This window comes from Myotis myotis, unplaced genomic scaffold (genome assembly GCF_014108235.1).
Source record: "Myotis myotis isolate mMyoMyo1 unplaced genomic scaffold, mMyoMyo1.p scaffold_m19_p_3, whole genome shotgun sequence".
Classification (NCBI taxonomy): Eukaryota; Metazoa; Chordata; class Mammalia; order Chiroptera; family Vespertilionidae; genus Myotis; species Myotis myotis.
In genome coordinates, this window is record NW_023416335.1 from 176,058,285 (window position 1) to 176,078,298 (window position 20,014).

At 39.1% G+C, this 20,014-nt stretch overlaps 1 protein-coding gene across 5 annotated transcripts in view; it reads left to right on the top strand.

Moving 5' to 3' along the window:
* TMTC1 (transmembrane O-mannosyltransferase targeting cadherins 1) overlaps positions 1-20,014 on the top strand; it is a 238,146-nt gene that overhangs the window by 204,903 nt on the left and 13,229 nt on the right. For all 5 annotated transcript variants that reach the window (XM_036299239.1, XM_036299240.1, XM_036299241.1 and 2 more), the window contains 3 exons: positions 253-361; positions 16,715-16,817; positions 19,389-19,524. In XM_036299239.1, the coding sequence (XP_036155132.1) occupies positions 253-361; positions 16,715-16,817; positions 19,389-19,524 (348 nt within the window). The remainder of the gene's footprint in view (positions 1-252; positions 362-16,714; positions 16,818-19,388; positions 19,525-20,014) is intronic.

Consider the following 20,014-nt stretch of genomic DNA (forward strand, 5'->3'; position numbering starts at 1 on the left):
GCACAGCAGGATATGGAAGGTAGAAAAATCAATGAATAATCTGCAGCTTCATTTATGTCTTAACATCTCTTTCCACAGAGAATTCAGAGACAGAAACTGTTGACTCGAGACAGTGTTAGTTCAATTCATTTGCAATGACACCCTGAGGGAATCAGTTAATCTTTGCTAACATAAACAGATCTTAAAGTCTAATCAGAAGGTTTCAATAAAGTTTTATTAAAAGATGTCCCCTCTCCCTCTTGTAATCTACAGGTCCCAGGAGAAAAAAGAAGAGGCTGTCACTTTACTGAAAGATTCCATTCGATATGGCCCGGACTTTGCAGATGCGTATTCAAGCCTCGCTTCATTACTGGCTGAGCAGGTGATTGTTTCCATTTCATTTCACTTAATTTTTTTTCACAGAGTTTTGCTACTGATGGTTGAGTTTATAAGTTCATATTGGACAACTAATCTCTATGTCAGTTTTCTTCTTGACAAAAATCACAAGTATAGTATTCTCACTCCAGTATTGTCTGTGAGGTGCAGGTGGTCCTTAGACAAAAGTGGCCCGTTATGCCCTGGCCTGGTGGTTCAGTTGGTTGGAACTTCATTCCATACACCAGATGGTTGTGGGTTTGATTCCCAGAAGGAGCACATATACAGGCGACCAATCAATGTTTCTCTCTCTCTCTCTCAAAATCAACAAAAACATATCCTCGGGTCAAGGTATTTTTAAAAAGTTCATTATAGGCCTTTTGACATACTCTCTATCACTTCGGGACAAAATCTGTCAAGAACAATGCACAGTATTTGCTGGTTTTATTACTATTTACTTGTCACATTTTTCTGGGGGGATTGTTAATGTACTGAGACCTCTAAAGTCAATATGGAGCCAATTACCACTCATTTTATAGACGCAGCGTCTTAATATCGGTTAGGTCACAGAGGCTTATGGCACAGGTTCCTGAGACAACATTTCTCTCGGCATCAAAGAGGGGTATCTCATTCCCCTCCTTTTCACCTGTGTCTAAGTGATTTGTTACCACTTCTCCGTGTCCTGGATGCCTGCCCCCTGCCATGGGGAAACAAATGTAAGTTGTCTTCTCTAAAATGATAAGTTTTGTTGACACACTTAAGTGCCCTCGATAGACAGTAGGTTCTGCTTTCATGCAATTGCCAGATTGTCTTTAAAATCAAACTCAGCATCTTTGAAAGATGCCCTGCACCCTCAGTTGGCTTAAATGTAATGAATGACTTGGTACGTACTGCATGTCAGGTTCATAGAGGTGCAATTTGCAGGTGTCACTGGGAAATAAAATTAAAACATTCTGTGAATATTTAAGTATCAGAAATGATAAGTCTAGTTGTCTTGCTCTAATACTCTACATATAATGTAGGCGGGCTTTAGCAAAAAAGCCCATGTCTAGAATGGGTGATTTTAATGCAGGCTGTAGCACATTTAAACTAAAATGATGATGGTGATATTCTATGATATACTCTGGCAACCTCAGCTGCCGTTGGCTTAAGCTGAAACAGACACAGCAGGGATTTTCTGAGGAAATCATTGGCTCCATCATTATTCCCTTTTCTCACTTAATCCTGGGTCCTTTATTTTGATAAGAAGACCTTTACTCTGCCTATGCCTGACTGGATGTCTTGCAGCTGCTCAGACATGCCAAGCATGCTTCTCACTCAGAACCTTTGCACTAACTGTTCCCTTTGCATGCAACACTTTTCTCTCATATCTTAGTTTCCTTCCCTGTGTCACGCTGGTTTTAACCCAGACATTACCATATCAGAGATGTTGTCTGTGACTAACCGTTCTAAATATTAACCTCACACTGCCCGTCTTGTTCTCTATCACCTTACCCTGCCTTACTTGTCCCCATAGTGTTTATCACTACCTCACAGGTATTTATTTGTCTGTGATCCTTCTCCCACCACCAGAATACTTAACTCCATGAGAATGGCTGTCGGGTTTTATTCATGGTTATTTCCCCACATCTGTCACCTTGCATGCAATCAATACATTTTGAGTAAATAAGTGAGTCAATATGAACTGAAGAACATGGAGTCCCTCCAATCTAGCACATATTCTAAATTTACTCATATATTACAAGGGAGGCTGGGCAGGTGGGCCACACTGTTTTGTAGCTGAACTGTGCCTCAGAATGATGCTCTTGTCCTCCACTGAGGAAAAGCATGTGAAATTGCTCAATTATAACCATCAGGTCGGGGATGGAATTGAGGCCAGCACCTCCTAAAGCATTCAGTGGCTTCTTTATGACATCTCGAGGGAGAAATTTCTCTCATGTTTCAGGATTAGGAAAGGCTAGGCTGTTGAATTGCAAGATTTTTGTTTTCTTTTTAATCTAATGCATAATAAATCTTGCAAATACTAGAAAGGTTAAATCTCTCCTATCCCCTGCCCCCCACCTTTGACTAACAACCAGTCTGGACTCTACAATCTGCTTTTCTGTGTGTGCTGCTTTTACTCCTGGCTTTATTATCATTTTTCTTAATAATTTATTTTATCCAATGTATGTCCTACATTTTTGAAAACTGCTTCAGTTTCTTTGTGGAATCATAGGGTGTAAATAAGTAAATATATAAGGCATTTCATTAATAGTTCCCATGCATATTTTTTCCCACAACTCACCAGGACAGCTAATAAACATTAAATTTCTCTTCTTTTTTTTTAAAATATATTTTTATTGACTTTTTACAGAGAGGAAGGGAGAGAGATAGAGAGTCAGAAACATCGATGAGAGAGCAACATCGACCAGCTGCCTCCTGCACACCTCCCACTGGGGATGTGCCCGCAACCAAGGTACATGCCCTTGACCAGAATCGAACCTGGGACCCCTCAGTCCGCAGGCCGACGCTCTATCCACTGAGCCAAGCCAGCCTTGGCTAAATTTCTCTTCTTGATGAAAATGGCCCTTAAGATAAATGACAATATCGCTTACATAATACTAGTAATAACCCAGTATTTTGTTTGAGGAAAGCTCTTTACAGATATTCACACAGTTCCATCTTTCTGTAATGGCATCTTTTCTTTCTCTCCCCCTCAATTCTCCCTTTTTCAAGATCCAAGTCAACTTCCACTTCCTCCCTCAACATTCTTCCACCTTTCCCATCTCATGGTGAGTTATATTGAGTTATATTTCTTTGGAGCTCTTATAACATTTTAGGAAACACATATCAATTAATCATATTTTATTTCTTAAATTAATACCTTGAACTATAACTTAAACAGTTTTTGAGGTTTATTTTCCTTGCAAAACTGCAAATTTCTTTAACAACTTTCGTACCGCCTACGAGCTTTCCCGTGTTTCGCACGCCATGTGTTAAGGACCGCTCACGAGTTTTCTCGTTTTTCACGCGCCATCTGTTATGGACCTTAGATGTCAACACACTGTCTTGTCCACATCGAATGAAGCGATCTCATTGGTGGAAACCGTGCAGGTCAATCTACGAAAAACTATATAATTGCACGAACCCATAAAGCATTGCAGTTACATTGTATTTTGGTCATTCGAATAGTCTTCATCTTCAAGTTCCTGGCGCTTTTAGAAATGCCCCCTCTCGGAAAAAGGAAGGAAACCAACGAAACTGATACACTTCCTTTCATGTTGTTTCATTCTAAGGAAAACGATGAAATGGACAAAAAAAAAAGTAGTGCTATACCTTATAAACTGAGGACTTTTAAATTCATTTGGAGTGTACAATGTCCTCAATCCACAAGCAAAAATGAAGTATAAACAGTTTCTGCTATCAGTGGTGAGAGACTGGATAAGGGATGACAATAATGAAGGCTCTCCAGAACCAGAGACAAATCTGTCCAGCCCTTCCCCTGGGGGTGCAAGGAGAGCACCTCGTAAAGATCCACCCAAAAGGTTGTCAGGTGATATGAAGCAGCATGAACCTACGTGTATTCCAGCGAGTGGAAAGAAAAAATTTCCTACGAGAGCCTGCAGAGTTTGTGCCACCCATGGAAAAAGGAGCGAATCTAGATACTTATGTAAATTTTGTTTGGTCCCTCTTCATAGAGAAAAACGTTTTACGCAGTACCATACGTTAAAAAAGTACTAGGAACTTTAATTGTTTAATTGTTTAATTGTTTTTGTAAATAAAAATGTTATAATTATTGAAAAACAACACCTAAAGTGCATTATGATCTGTAGTTATGATGATTTAAATAACGTGCAGTTTGCCCAAAAACGTGCGGTCCCTGGCGTCTGTCTTAGAGATTCCTATGTGGTACGAAATGTGTTAAGAAAAGCAGTATTGCCAGGCTTGTGTGGTTCAGTGGTTGAGCATCAACCTAGGAACCAAGAGGTCACAGTTTGATTCCCAGTCAGGGCACATGCCCAGGTTTTGGGCTCAGTCCCCTACTGGGGACGTGCAGGAGGTGGCCAGTCAATGATTCTCTTTCATCATTGATGTTTCTCTCTCTCCCTCTACCTTCCTCTCTGAAACCAATAAAAATATATTTTAAAAAATAAAAGTAATAAAATCAATCATGTGATAAATATATTTTTGTGAACCACAATGGCAAGTCGATGTAAAGTTATTACATGTCTCATAGTTGAAGTTATGAAGAATTTTTACGAAAACCAAATTGTGACTATGGCCATGACCTTTTCTAACATGCAAAGGTCACATCTTTTGCCGGTCTTTCCTATTCTAGGTTCAAATGAAAAATGCTATGAGACCTAAGAATGTAATTGAAAGAGTGGAAGGTTCTCTGTTCTGCTCCTTTGGGCAGTTGATTTTAACATCAAAGAGACAGAGCAACCGATGAGTATAGCTCCGGATTGCCTCCCTCTCTTTCAACATCTTGTCTTCAAGTTTTGAGTTCTTTTTTTTTTATTGCTTAAAGTATTACAAAGGGTATTACATATGTGTCCATTTTTTCCCCTGCCCTAGACAGTCCCCTAGCCTCCCCTATCCCCCAGTGTCTTATGTCCATTGGTTATGCTTATATGCATGCATACAAGTCCTTTGATTGATCTCTTACCCCCCTACCTCATGTCCCCCAACCCTCCCCGGCCTTCCCACTGCAGTTTGACAATCTGTTTGAGACAGCTCTGCCTCTATATCTATTATTGTTCAAAAGTTTATAATGGTCTCTATTATCCATGAATGAGTGAGATCATGTGGTATTTTTCCTTCATTGACTGGCTTATTTCACTTAGCATAATGCTCTCCAGTTCCATCCATGCCGTCGCAAATGGTAAGAGTTCCTTCCTTTTTAGAGCAGCATAGTATTCCATCGTGTAGATGTACTACAGTTTTCTAATCCATTCATCTACTGATGGGCACTTAGGCTGTTTCCAGATCTTAGCTATGGTGAATTGTGCTGCTATGAACATAGGGGTGCATATATCCTTTCTGATTGGTGTTTCTGGTTTCTTGGGATATATTCCTAGAAGTGGGATCACAGGGTCAAATGGGAGTTCCATTTTCAGTTTTTTGAGGAAACTCCATACTGTCTTCCATAGTGGCTGCACCAGTCTGCATTCCCACCAGCAGTGCACAAGTGTTCCTTTTTCTCCACATCCTCTCCAGCACTTGTCGTTTGTTGATTTGTTGATGATAGCCAGTCTGACAGGTGTGAGATGGTACCTCATTGTTGTTTAAGTTTTGAGTTCTTTAGTGATAAAAAGGTGCTTCGGATACACAAGCAAGGCACAGCGAAAGTATTAGAAGAAAATCCACCTAGCTTCACATTCTTTGGCAGCAAGATGAATTCATTTTTGTGTGTCACGACCTTGTTTAACAGCATTCCGCAATTTCAAACATCCAGGTTATACGAAAGCAACATTCACAAACCTTTGTCAATCTAAGACACACTTGTGAAACTCTCCCCTCACAGGTTATCTTCCGGGCCACCTGTGCACATGGATGGCCATGCTTACTGTGGGGTTGGGATGGGGTGGGTGGGGGCAGGCTAATGTTAGAAAACTCTTTCCTACACTGAGCTGAAATCCCCAGTCCTATAATTTGCTCTTATTGGGCCCAGGACAACAGAGAGCTTCTTGGCCACAGCTTATGAGCACAATTACTTTGTCACTTCTCTAATTATATATTTTGTTTTCTTTTTTTCAAAACAGGCAGAAGCCTGGAGTGGCCTTAAATATTCAGTTTGCTTATCCATGATTTAATTTTTCTTAAATGTATTTTTATTGATTTTTAGAGGGGGGAAGAGAGAGAAATAGAGAGATAGAAACATCAATGAGAGAGAGAAACATCAATTGGCTGCCTCCTGCATGCCCACACTGGGTATTGAGCCCATAACTCTGGCATATGCACTGATGGAGAATCAAACTGTGACCTCCTGGTTCATGGGCTGACACTCAACCATTGAGCCACACTGGCCAGATTAATTATCTCTTTTCTAAGCCAACCCCACTTCTTTCAACTTGTTTCTCATTTACCCTGGTTCTAAATGCTTTCCTTCTGGTCATGTTACTTTGTCTGGCCTCTGGATTATCTATTTTCTTCATATGGCTCCCTAACAGAATAGAAATACTTACTTTCCTGTCTTGAGTTCCCGTGTATCTATTCTATCACACCCTAAAATGAATAATACTAGTTGTTTAGCTTCCACATGATACTCTGGCTCAGATTGTAGATTCATTCCACTGAAATCCCTAAAAATGGGAAGTTTGTTAATCCAGGTCTCACTCACTTTGCAGGCAACTTTTCATAACCTGCATTAATGAATTCATCTTTATCTGTCTTTAATCTCTCTTTATATCAGCCTGAAATTTCAGGTGTTCTAAGACTTTTTAGTCCTTTTTCTGCCATTCATTTGACTACCTTTTCCAGCTATTTCAGTTGGCAAATTGAGTAAGAATAGCTTCTAGGTATTTATTTGCATTTTTAATAACATAATGTTGCCTACATCACTAGCAGGTAGAAAGCCCACATCGTGTCTGTAGAATTTTCTCTCCAGGTTGACCTCTATTTTACCCAAGACTCTTTAGGTACAGTTATTCAAATTTTGGCTAATTCATTGAATTATGTTATCATCCTAGCTCACCTCTCTCAGTCTTGTCCACAAGAATGTTGTGAGACACTTTGTCGGACTCATTCAAAAATCTTTCCCTTGATCTAAGGTTGTGATTCTATCAAAAAAAAAAAAAAAAAAAAAAAAAAACAAGGAAGGAAGGAAACAAGGTCGCCTTGGCGTGTCCTCCTGTCATTGTAAGCATGCTGCCGCCTGTTGACACCATTTCCTGTCCTCACTGCCAATAAAACCACGACTGTAATAATACCTTCTAGGTTTTTTCTGTGACTGATATTGTATTTCTCACTCTGTTGGAACCTGAAGGTAGTTAGTAAATCTTGTCAGAGTAGAGAATCTGAGAAGGGGACATTTGAAAAATAGGTTAATAAGCTTGAAAAGACATTCTATGGTGGAATATATTAAGGCCCAAAATGAAGCACACTTTTGAAATTGATCTATAATAGAAAGCAAAGGTTAAATGTCTGAGGAATGGGTTTTTAAAAATGTGAAGGAGAAGGTCTGGGGGATATATGTGAGGCTTTTGATGCATTCAGGTAGTGTGAGTGGTTGAGAGCCTTGTTTCAGAAAGAAAGTGTGGGAATGGCTAAACTCTTCTGTGGAAAAAGAATCCCTTTGTACTTAAAGACTATCTGCATGAGGAGGCTGAAAGGAAAGAGAAATAGAAAAGTAAGAACTCCAGGGCAGAATGCTAAAAGACTGAGAAGATGCATGGCCACTGGTGGCTAAGGGGACGCCAGGGAGGAGCAAGATGTTAGGAAGGGAGAAAATGAGATCAACTTCAACATTTTTTTTTTCAGTCACACAAGTAATATAAAAACATAATGGAAAGTGTAGAAAAATCAGAGAAAATAAAAGATACCTTTTGTCTATAATATAATATAATATAATATCTGGAAACAACAAATACTTTCATTTTTTTAATATACTGCAGGTCTTTTTAATATACTTATTTTGTTTCCATACTTACATTAACATATCATTTGTATTCTATTCTTTTCACTTGCTCTTAAATTATACATAATGTGGTATGTATTTTCATGGTGCTAAATGGCCTTCATAAATATAATTTTAATGGCTGCATACCAGTTTATCAAAATGATGCATTGTAATATGAATAATTATATCCTCGCTGTTGGTCATTTGGTGTGTGTGTGTGTGTGTGTGTGTGTGTGTGTGTGTGTGTGTGTGTGAACTTTATGTTTCTTACGGCTTTTTAAAAACAATATTCTGAATCGTTTCCTAATGAGGGATTCCTAGAAATAGAATTCCCATGTCAAAGAGGATTAGCATGTTTTGTTGAGATATCTTACTAAATGGCTCTTGGGATACATCACTAAATTGCTTTCCAAAAGAGTGGTACCAATATGCTCTGCCACCAGCATGTGTACACTCTTCACATCTTGAATGTTAGTGGAACATTTGAATGAAAATAGCATATGGACAGATGGCAGTGAGAGAGATCAGGGATGGAAAGATGGATTTAGGACTTCAGTTAAGTGAAACCATGATATGAGTGGGTGATTTCTCTGAGGGGGAAATGAAGACTATTATAGGGAGGAGAAATCTTAAAGTATCTTAACTTTTTCATTTTACATGTAAAAAGTGAGGTGGACAGAATTAAGTGCTGCTCAAGATCCTACAAACAACTAGTGTCAGGACCTGGACTAGAGCCTCATCTCTCAACTGGCCCCCACAGCTTTCATTGTGTGATGCTGGGGTCCAGTGACCGGACTGTGGTAAGGGTCATTGTTTATGAGATTGGGTATACCAGGGGCCAGAAGGGAGAAGAGAAGTGATAGAGGAAACCCACGGGGGTGAGTTATCATAGCAATTAGATACATAAAAGGACCCAGAAGAAAGCTAATCCCCTCGTGCCTATTACAGCAAATAAGAAAACAAAGAACAAAAAATAAACTCTTAGATTCAAAGTCAGGGTGGTCTCTGGCTTGCTCCTCGCCTCTGGTTCTCCATTAGCATTCAGAACTGGCTGTACTCCAGCTTCACAGATAGGATGATAAACATTTACAGACCCACCATCATTTTTAACCAGCTCATTCTTGCCATACATTAGATAGCTTGCAATACACTAGCAGTAAAGGAAATAAAATTAACATTGTTTATGACTCTGACTCACTGAAAATTATGGCTAGCCCCAGGTTTATAGCCTATTGAAAAACTCATTTAATTAATTTGATAACACTTAAAATAAAATATTTCCTTTCTTGTATTTTGGAATATGACCTCACCTGATATAAGAATGAAAATTGGAACAATAAAATATACGTTGGAAGTGTAGATCAGCATTAACAGGTTCAGGGTCAATTTCTGTCCTTCTAAAAATGCCCCCTTTAGGGTATTTTCAGCCATGGATAGCATTGCATGTGTGGCCAAGTCAACTTGTACTGGACCCCACTTTAAGAATTCATGGATTTAATTATTTAGTACACGTTTATTTAGCATCTAGCTATCACCAAGCATTAGAGATTGTTGAAGCAGCAAAGGATGCACCTTATCCTTATGGAATTTAGAAGCTAGAAAGTAAGGCTACCCCTAAAGAAAGAGTTATATCGTTGGGCCCCCTCCCCAATATCAAACACAATTGTGACAAGTGGACAAAGGGAAAGCACCAGTGTAAATGTTAAGGGGACCTAACTAACCCCATGAGGTTAGTTAGGTCCCCTTAACATTTAATCTGAGTCACATTTAATCTGACACCTGAAGAATTTATGGATTGTAAAAAAAAATGGAAATTTATAGATTAGGAAAAAATGAATAGCACAAGCTATCTGGCCAGAGAGAATAGACCATGTGCAGCTCTGAGGTGGAGAACAGTAGAGGTGTCTTCTTCTAATAAAAAGAAAGTCATGTGCCTGGAAATGCAACGAATGAGGATGAAATAGCATAAGAAGGAAGCTGTAATTCTAGGAAATGTGGGTTTTTCTATTTTCCAGGCCTCCTGACAGTGCTATACCCATGTCGTTGTTTGCTTTTTTTTCGTTATTGATTAAGGTATTATATATGTGTCCTTATCCCCCCATTGCCCTCACCCCTCCAGTGTCTGTGTCCATTGGTTATGTTTATATGTATGCATAGAAGTCCTTTGGTTGTGCCCTGACTGGTTTGGCTCAGTGGATAGAGCATCAGCCTGCGGACTGAAAGGTCCCAGGTTCGATTCCGGTCAAGGGCATGTACCTTGGTTGCAGGCACATCCCCAGTGGGAGATGTGCAGGAGGCAGCTAATCAATGTTTCTCTCTCATTGATGTTTCTAACTCTCTATCCCTCTCTCTTTCTCTCTGTAAAAAATCAATAAAATATATTTTTTTAAAAAAGAAGTCCTTTGGTTGAAAGGACTTCCCCCTTTCCCCCACCATCCCCTGCCTTCCCTCTGAGGCTTGACGGTCTGATTGATGCTTCTCTGTCTCTGGATCTGTTTTTGTTCATCAATTTATGTTGTTCATTATATTCCACAAATGAGTGAGATCATGTGATATTTATCTTTGATTGACTTATTTCACTTAGCATAATTGTAATTGCTTACTCTTGTCATACTTTTTTGGGGGGTTCTTTTTATTATTCTTGGCATTTCCTCTTTAAAATATTTCTCTCACCTGAAATTGTTACAGGGTGGTGTTGATCACAGGCTACTGAATGATGAGAAAATTCAGGTCGAGAAATACCAACATTTCTGTGGTGTGGAGGCTCGCCAAGTTAATTGATTCATTTCAGTTGAACGTGAAGGAGAATTAGACATCAAACATTGACAGCATGTTTCTCATAAATGTTCATGTTGATGACTGATGGGTGAAAATGTTTTATGAAAAGGAAAAGCAAAGAAGAGGGTGAGAAAGCAGACACCTTTGCTTTGCGTTTTAAGCTGCTGTGTCATGAAGATTTTCTCAGAGAAGTCACCCACATGAGTTTAAACACCTCCATTGGTCTAAAACTTCCCAGGTTTGTCATAGTAAATAAAGTCATTTATTAGTCATAATAAAGTTATGACTTTTCTGAAAGAGAGAGGATCTCTAATCTTCTCCATGTTTAATGTTGTAGGTATGTTTCTATCCTTTTTTCAAGAATTCAGATCTCTGTCCAAGATTTAATCAATATCTGATGAGGAGATAGCAAAATTGCAACAAGTACTTCCCAGTGCTCTTCCTCCATATATTATTGGGTAACCGGGGCTATGTGGTTTGCAGTAAGTCCACTGGGACTTGGTATCAGGAGACCTGGATTTTAGGCATCTTTGTCACCAAATAAAAAATAAACAAAATAAAGGCATTGGGTTGGTGTGGGGAGGGGTACCTTATTACTCTGTGTGCTCATGTCATTGACTAGAGTGAAAGTACTTCTCGAAAGTAGTTCAGCAGCACGACCATAATGTCAGGGCATGAGGACAACACCCTAGTCCCCATCTCTGTAGGCCCTTCACATTGTTAGAATTCCACACCCTATAATTTCTGTACAGTGAGTACACATTGTTACAGGCCACTCACTAGGCCAGCTGATCGCAAAGTGTTTGCAGGGGACCCCTAAGGTCCAAGAAGGTCCATGTAACTTTCAGAGTAGTACCAACAAGTAATTTGCCTTTTTCATTCTCATTTTCTCATGAGTATACAGTAGTTTTTTAGAGGCTACATGATGTATCCACAATCATGAAAAATCTATTAAAATATTATCCCCTTTTTCAACTAAAAAACATACACGTCAGGTACTTCAACTAAAAAACGTATAAAAACAGATTGAGCATAAAAGTAAATATGAGTGTCCAGCTATCTTCTATTAGGTTTGGCATTAAAAAGATTTGCAGAAAAATAGAAAATAATGTCACTATTCTATTTATTTATTTATTTTGCTTTGGAGAATATAGTTATTCTTCACATAAATGTCTTATATCTGAGTTTATTATCATTTTAAATAAATTAAGTATTTTTAAAATTTCTCAGCTTTATTTCTGCTGTGGTAAGTACTTGTAGCCCACATAAATAAAGCTCTATTGGGTCCTCAGTAGTTTTCAGAGTGCAAAGGGTCCTAAAACCAAGAAGTTTGAGGATTGATACATTAATCTACTTGTTCTCCTGGTTATTGCACTTGAACTATTAGAAATGTTTTCCAAACATATCAGTTTGTTCAAGAGAGTTCCTTGTTCAGAAGATCTAGTTTTCACTTCTCCCCTCCCCCCTTACAGTAGAAAGCATACAGCATGTAAAAAGTGGAGATGTGGAGTATGTTTTATTTCTCCCCTAAGGCCCATTTTATTTCCACCCCACTGAAAAGCTTCAGAGTCTTGGAGAGGAGCCCATGGCTGCATGCTGCCCCTTTTAAACCACTGCCCTTGAAGGCTGATTTCATGCTGAGGCAGGGGAGCAGTTGGCTGGGGACTCGGATGTACAGCAGACAGTATTTTTTGTCAGACCCATTCTCTGGGTCCCAAGCATTTTTAATTAAAGTTGTTCTATAAATAGTTATGTTCATTTCTCCTGGATCTTACAAATCAGTAGACACTAAGAATGGTCAGGCTTAGGTCAGGATATCTAGCCAGAAGAGGCAAATAAAAGTGAGTGCATGAAATTGAGCTTTAGGGATTGAATACTACTACTTTTTAAAATAAATGCATTGTCTTTCCAAAGAAGGTTGAATTTATTTTAAATAAATACCTAGAAGGTATTTTTCTTCTTTCATTTTTCAATAACTGGAGTTAATCATTCCTTGAAATTTACAGTCAAGTGAAAGGAAAAGAAAGACAGATATTGAAGACATTTTTCATAGAGCCAGAGTCCTGAGACTGCCCTTGGGGGTTACCAAGAGTACAGAGGTATGATTACTTGCTTCTGACACGCCCGGTCTTTTAAATCCCATTACTTCTTTCGACTTTGAAAATTGAATTTCTAATGGAAACCCAGCACATAAAGCCAAACATAAGAGAAGTTTTAGACGAAAAAGGTGATCTCTTTGTCTATTTTGGAGCAGCAAGGAAATGAGGGGAAAAGTAAAATTAAATCAGGTAAAACAGTAATTGCACTTGAAAACTGTTGTTAACTGTTATATTTGACTTCAGCAAGTTGGAATGTGAAGACATCAACTTTGTTTCTTTCAGGAAAAATGCCTTTCAACTCTCCCACAATTTAGTTACAAGGAAGTTTTTAAGGTCTCAAGCAGCCATTGATTTTTTTCAGGCACATCTTTAAGTTACACAGCTGCGAGAGTTCATGGTCACCAGCATCCTTGGGTATTTGGATCATAATGGGTGTGCAGTTCCTATCCAACCCCAAGCCTGGGGGTCACTTCTTGTTGCCTCCCAAGTACTTTTTGCTTCCCCTCCTGTGACAATGTCACCATACATTGCAAAGTTTCCTTCTTGTTTGAATCCTACTTTATTGTCTGTAAGGGCAGGATTGTGTCTGTCTCATTCACTCTTCTGTCTCAGCTGTATATTTGGCTCATGGATGGTGCTCATGAAATATTTGTTGAGGAGATGGATGGATGGATGGATGGATGGATGGATGGATGGATGGATGGATATCCAAAAGTGTAATTGTTTCTTTTGATGCCAGACACTCTTGTTTATTTCCAGAAACTTATTTTATGCAGGGGTTACCAATTCCCTGAATGTTCAATGAAAACCTAGGTTTTTCTCTGTCCTCTTGTAGCTATGAGGTCTTGGGCAAACATTTTGTACCCAAGTTTCTCTATTTGTTAAAAATGGTAGTTCATTAGTATCTATTAATGTTCTTTCCAGCTCTAATAGTCTTTTATTTCCTTTTATTTCTCATCTATTGTATTTTAAATAACTGCTTTTTTATTTTTATTTTACCATGACTATTTAGTGTATGTAAAAGTGCCTTATAAAATATTTAAAAATCCTATAAAACTAAAGATTTGGCATTAGTGCCAAACATTCACATTGGTCAGGTGATAACACTGGAATCTCAAAATTTTCAAGATATTGCTTATTGATCTCTGTATCAGAAAGTGATTAAGAAAAAATAAAAGAAAAAAGACATTTAAGTTACTTGATTATTTCTTATATAGAGTTACTTAAGTTTGATGGGAGAGGAACTCCAAACTGTGGGCTGAAATGCCCCTGGGACAGCGTCCTGATGCCTGATGCCCTAGGCCACCTGAGCTCAGAGCATCTGTACTTACCTCTTTAATACACTGCTCACATTGGGTTTATTTGTAAGTTCATTCATCTTTGAGCTCCTTAAATAGAGGTATTTTGTTTTATTCATCTTCATGTCTTTGGTATCTATCTCTCAGTGTGATAAGTAGTAATATTGACACTAGTTGTACTTCTGATAGTAGTAGTAGTAAGGAAAATGGTTAACATGACCAAGTGCTGACTATGTATTAAGCATTGTTCTAAGGGCTTCACATGTTTTAATCCATTTAATCTCACAACAACCCTATGAAAGGTACTCGTTATCCCTATTTTCAATTGGGTACATAGAGGAGAAGTAAGATCACACAGACAATAAATATATGGTGAGGCTGAGATTCCAATCCATAGCCCCAAACACTGGCAGTCCAATTTTTAATCACTGTGTCATACCTTCTATAGCCATTGCAATAAACATGTGCTGAATGAATGGATAAATCAGTAAATATTAAATGGTTCCCTCTCTTCATTTGATTGGAGTCTTATATAATTTGTGTTCTGCCTGTCTCCATTTAACACACACCTATGCCCACTCATAGATTTGCTAGTCCTCTAGTAGATGATATCTTTCTAGAGTTTTTCTTCTCCTCAGTAGATTGAGAGGAGATATTTTAAAATTTTCATTCATCTTTCACTTTTTTGAGTTTGGTAACTTACTGGGCTTGGCAATTAGAAAAAAATATTTTAAATATGGATACTCATTTTTGCTTGATTATCTATAATAATAAAAGCATAATATGCTAATTAGACTGGACCGCCAAACAACCTTCCAGACATCATTCCGGACATCCTTCCAGATGAAGCCACCACAGCAGGGGCCGAGGCAGAGGCGGTTAAGGGTGATCAGGCAGGCAGGTGAGCAGTTAGGGGTGATCAGGCAGGCGAGTGGTTGGGGTGATCAGGCATGCAGGCGAGTGGTTAGGGGTGATCAGACAGGTAGGTGAGCAGTTAGGAGCAATCAGGCAGGCAGGCAAGTGGTGAGGGGGGGATCAGGCAGGCAGGCAGGTGGTTAGGGGCAATGAGGCAGGCAGGCAGAGTGATTAGGGGAGATGAGGCAGGCAGGCAGGCGGTTAGGAGCTAGCGGTCCCAGATTGCGAGAGGGATGTCTGACTGCCAGTTTAGGCCTGATCCCCCTGGATCAGACATCCCTGGAGGGGTCCTGGATTGTGAGAGGGTGCAGGCCAGGCTGACGGACCCCACCTCCACCCCCCATGCACGAATTTTGTGCACTGGGCCTCTAGTGATTCTATAATTTAGATAAGTGAAATTTGCCAGATTCAAACCACACTTTGTTCCCAAAATGGTACTTCAATGTGTGGATTTGAAGAAATGGCCTCGGTCATTCTACAGAAGGTAAACTGTCTTTACTTTTCTGGGTCAAATCAGAGTTAGGCTTCTTGGCTTATGCTGAGTGCTCTCAATACATTTTCATTCACAAGCTTAAGGTGTCATGTCTGAGAAAACTGATGCTATACCTTCCCTTGTCATTTGGTTGAATGCTTGGTAGTAGTAACTTGTGATAAAATTACAGAAAATGTCCATGTTCCAAGCATATTAAAGGAAAAGTTGTGATGTGCTTGATGCCAAATCATTTCTTTTCACCTGACCTTACAATAGTACTAGAGAACTATGAACTTGTTTACTTGTGAGAAATTGTTAGAACCTGGGTAACGTCGATTCATTAATTATCTGTTACCTTCTACATTGTGAGGTGTATGTGACATGACAATCTAAGGTGGTTGTGGAGAAAAAGAAGTGCTTAAAAGCTAATTCAGAGTTATTAAAGTATGTTCTGTGAATGTTCAGAGAGTAGATCAGGGCAACTAGAAAATGATCCATTGGAGAAGTGGTTGACTTGGACCTTGCCACAGAGGTAGGAGTTGCAGGCATGCCTTTGAGAGGATGTATATTCCTGTTGGAAGGAATAGCTTAGAGATGGAAAGCACAGGTTGGATAAAGGAAAGTGGCAAATAGTTTGGTGGGCTATAAGAAATATTTCAAAAAAGAAGGGATATGACAAAGCCTCCCATAATCTGCATCCACCTCTCCTCCCACTCTCTGCGCCCCCCCCCAAAACCTCTCCAAATAAACCATACAGTGCAGCTAAAAAGAGTACTACCTATACAAATGCAGCTGTAAGACAACTATCCCAGGCCTCTCTGTCTCCCAGTCAGATTGCCACCTAGGAAGTATTCCTGTATTGATGAGTCACTCATTTTCATCCAGAGACTTACTGGGTGGAGGGCATCCCATTCAAACAACCATTTTGAGGCTATTTCCAGCTATAGAGCAAATCCTTCCAGGCATCACTTCTCAGTAAACATCAGCTGTTTGCCATAAAGGAACGAAGCACAGGTATGAATTATAGGTGTGTGTGCAGTTATCATTGACTTTAATTCAGAAGAGTACCTCGTGTTGATCTCAGTGCCTATTGCATAATAGGTGCTCAGTAAATTTTTTCCTGCTTTTCTCACTTCTATTCAGTTTATTGTTAATTCTTTCAACTTTCTCATTTATTTTTCTTTATTCTCTTGTAAAGGAGAGATTTAAGGAAGCTGAGGAAATGTACCAGGCTGGAATAAAGAACTGTCCAGATAGCTCAGACTTACACAACAACTATGGAGTTTTCTTAGTTGATACTGGTAAGTGAAATTAGAGAGAATCTGTTCTGTTGAGATTAGATAATGCTCTCGAGCAAAATGGCAACCACCCAAATAATGCCTCCGAAGTACAATTCACTGGGCTTGGCAGGATGCTAACACCACTGACAGTCACAGTGTGCCATGGAGCTGTCATTTATCTAAATCTTCAGGCTCAGTTCAGTAAAAGTGCCCAGTTCTTATAATCATATCTCTAGGGAAACTCCCCAGGAGACAGGAAGTAGTCTTGATGATTTAATGGCTCTTCTTTGAGTACCGTTTATACAAGTTTATAAATCTATGATAATGAAATGTTCCTCTACAATGATGCACAACCTGCTCTGAATCTCGTTACTGGCAGATGGTAAATACTTTTCTGCAACTGATTTTTTAAAAGCCTCCAGAATTTCTTTATTGTTTCCCATGTGGTATACGTTACAGAAACTGTATTATTGTAATTGATAAAGTATTCTTATATGACCGTGCTATGTAAAACACACTTACTCCATCCTATTTAATGCAAAACTTCACAGAGCAGGGATTCTGTTTTCTTTATGACTTGTGCTCCATATACTGTTGGCATGCTATGAACACTATAAAAGATTTTAAAAAGACATTTGAATTTAATGCAAAAGCACTACTTTGTTCCCATTAACTGTTATACTACCTGCTACCGGCCCTGCAGTAAAATTTAATTTTAATCATTTTGTCAGTGTGAAATATTCTAAAGGGTTTTGTTTTGGAGGATGTTGGAAGTTCTTCTGTTTTAGAGAACATAAATTTACATTGTGATACACTTAGAAACTGCCCATATTTTTACATGTAAAATGGTTTTGTAGTGCCACCTGCTGGTTCATTAGCAACATAATAATAAAGCCCATAACACAAAGATGTAAGCACCAGAAGAGACCCCTAGGCCTGATCTAGTCCTCTTCCTTCTACTTCAACAAAATACCCCACCCCAATAAACACCACTGACAATACTATGTACCTTCCCACCACTTTCTCTGTATTTGTGTTTTTATACTGGTGCAATTCCCCCCATCACCAGTAATCTGGCACTCCTACTTAAACTTGCATTCAAAAAAGGTGGGTTTCTCTTGAGAAGATGCCTGTGCGGGTCATAACGTCCCACTCCATCTAAACGTTAGACTCTTCTACCGCTCAATTACTTAGACATACTCTCACAGGAAGCTTCTGTGGAGAACCTTATCAGACTAGAGAGACTTGATCCTAGTTCTGGCCTTTACCCTCACTTGCCCTGGGATCCCTGTCAAGTCTCTTAATGTCTTTGCACTTTAGTGTCTGTATCTGCAAGCAATAATTTTGTTTACCCTAAAATAGGTCCTAAGTCCTAAGAGGCAGCTAAGCGGTATCAATAGGCAGCTAAATAGCATCAAAAATACCTGCAAAGATCATATGAGACCACTTAATTAAAGTGTTTTAAAATGTACAATATATTGGACAAATGCAAGGTGGCATTATTTTTTTAAATTAATGCCTTTTAAAAATATGTGGTTAAAAATATTTTTAGGTACAGCTAATACATGCTAATTTGTTTATTTACTTTTAATTTATCTTTATTGTTGAAAGTATTGCAGATGTCCCCTTTTTCCTCCGATTGCCCCCCTCTAACCCACTCCTACCCCCTCCCCCAGCCTTCACCGCACTATAGTCTGTGTCCATGGATTATGCATATAAGAATATGTTTTTGGTTAATCTCTTCCTGCAATACATGCTTATTTAAAGCAGTGTCTCAGGTGTGATGCTGTAGTATAGTAATTGAGACAGACCCTTAGAAATTACTTCAAGACAGTTTTCTTTCTATAATAGCCAATTCCATGTTTTTGCATGATGAGTAGCAGCACATCTTTATAAATAACAACCACTGATAATCTCAAGACATCATATTAGCTAGGGTAATGGCCAGAAAACACTTTGACTAAAATTAATAATATATAATATATATATTAAAAGAAATGGGTTTTAGTTTCTGTTAGGGTCGCCGAAGAAAGAATGCATGAGGCCAAAAGGGGTAAAGAATTATGAATTATAGGTTTATTGTTATATCTGCTAGCAGAAGGGCTGAAGCCAAAACTGCATCAGTAGGGTAGAGTGGAGGGGGGGGATATTTATGTCTCTTGTAAGGGTCAGTCAGAGTAACCAGTGGGACCAGGTGCAGGTGGGGCCAGGTGTAGGTGCTTCCTAGAAACTGGGTGAGGCTGTTTGCTGGAAACCAAAGCCGTTAATCATGAAACCTACAATGAGAATAACAGGAAAATCACCGGGAGGGGCGAAAGCCCCAAGCAGAGCATAATGGAGTGCAAGAATGTGCCTAACCGTTTCTATTGCTTTTTTATTGTTAATTTCTCTGGAAATGGGAATGAATAGTTAAATGGCTCAAAGTTAGGCAGTGGCAAGGAGAAGAAGCCCGAATGCACAGTAATTCGCACGCTGAATAATTGATGGCGTGGCTCTGTAAGAAGATGATGTACATCAGAAGAGAAATGAAAGCCCTCTTGTATTTTATAATGAAGGCGTGTTCTGCTCTTACTCACGCACCTCTGGTTATAGGCTCTCCCGAGAAGGCAGTGGCCCATTACCAACAGGCCATCAAACTTAGCCCGAGTCATGACGTGGCCATGGTGAACCTGGGGAGGCTCTACAGGTCTCTGGGAGACAACAGCATGGCTGAAGAGTGGTACAAACGGTAAACGTCTTTCCTTTCACTTTGTAAGTCGCCCAAAGACCTCTGCAATTGCCCATCAACTTAAAAAAAATGTTTTTAATTTTTTTAAGCACAGTTGACATATTAGTTTTAGGTGATTCTACATTTATATACCTTATGATGTGATCACCACGATAAAGCTAATAACCACCTGTCCCTGTACTGTTATTATATTATCGACCACAGCATCAAATTTTTAATTCATTGGGCCAGGTATATTATCAGAATGCTAACAAATTTTGCCAGTGCAGTCAATACAGATTCTTATCACCAAAGAGAACAGTGCAACACTGTCAGGGATATCCCAGTTAATGACTTTCTTGCCCGCTGGTTAGAACATGGTGCTAACCAAGGTTGGAATTTAATTCCCACTGTTTTCTGAAGCGATGGACTGCAACCCAAAGCACCAATAGCAGTTTCAAAAGTGAATATAAATGAAATATTATGCATACATCACAAGTCTATCACCATT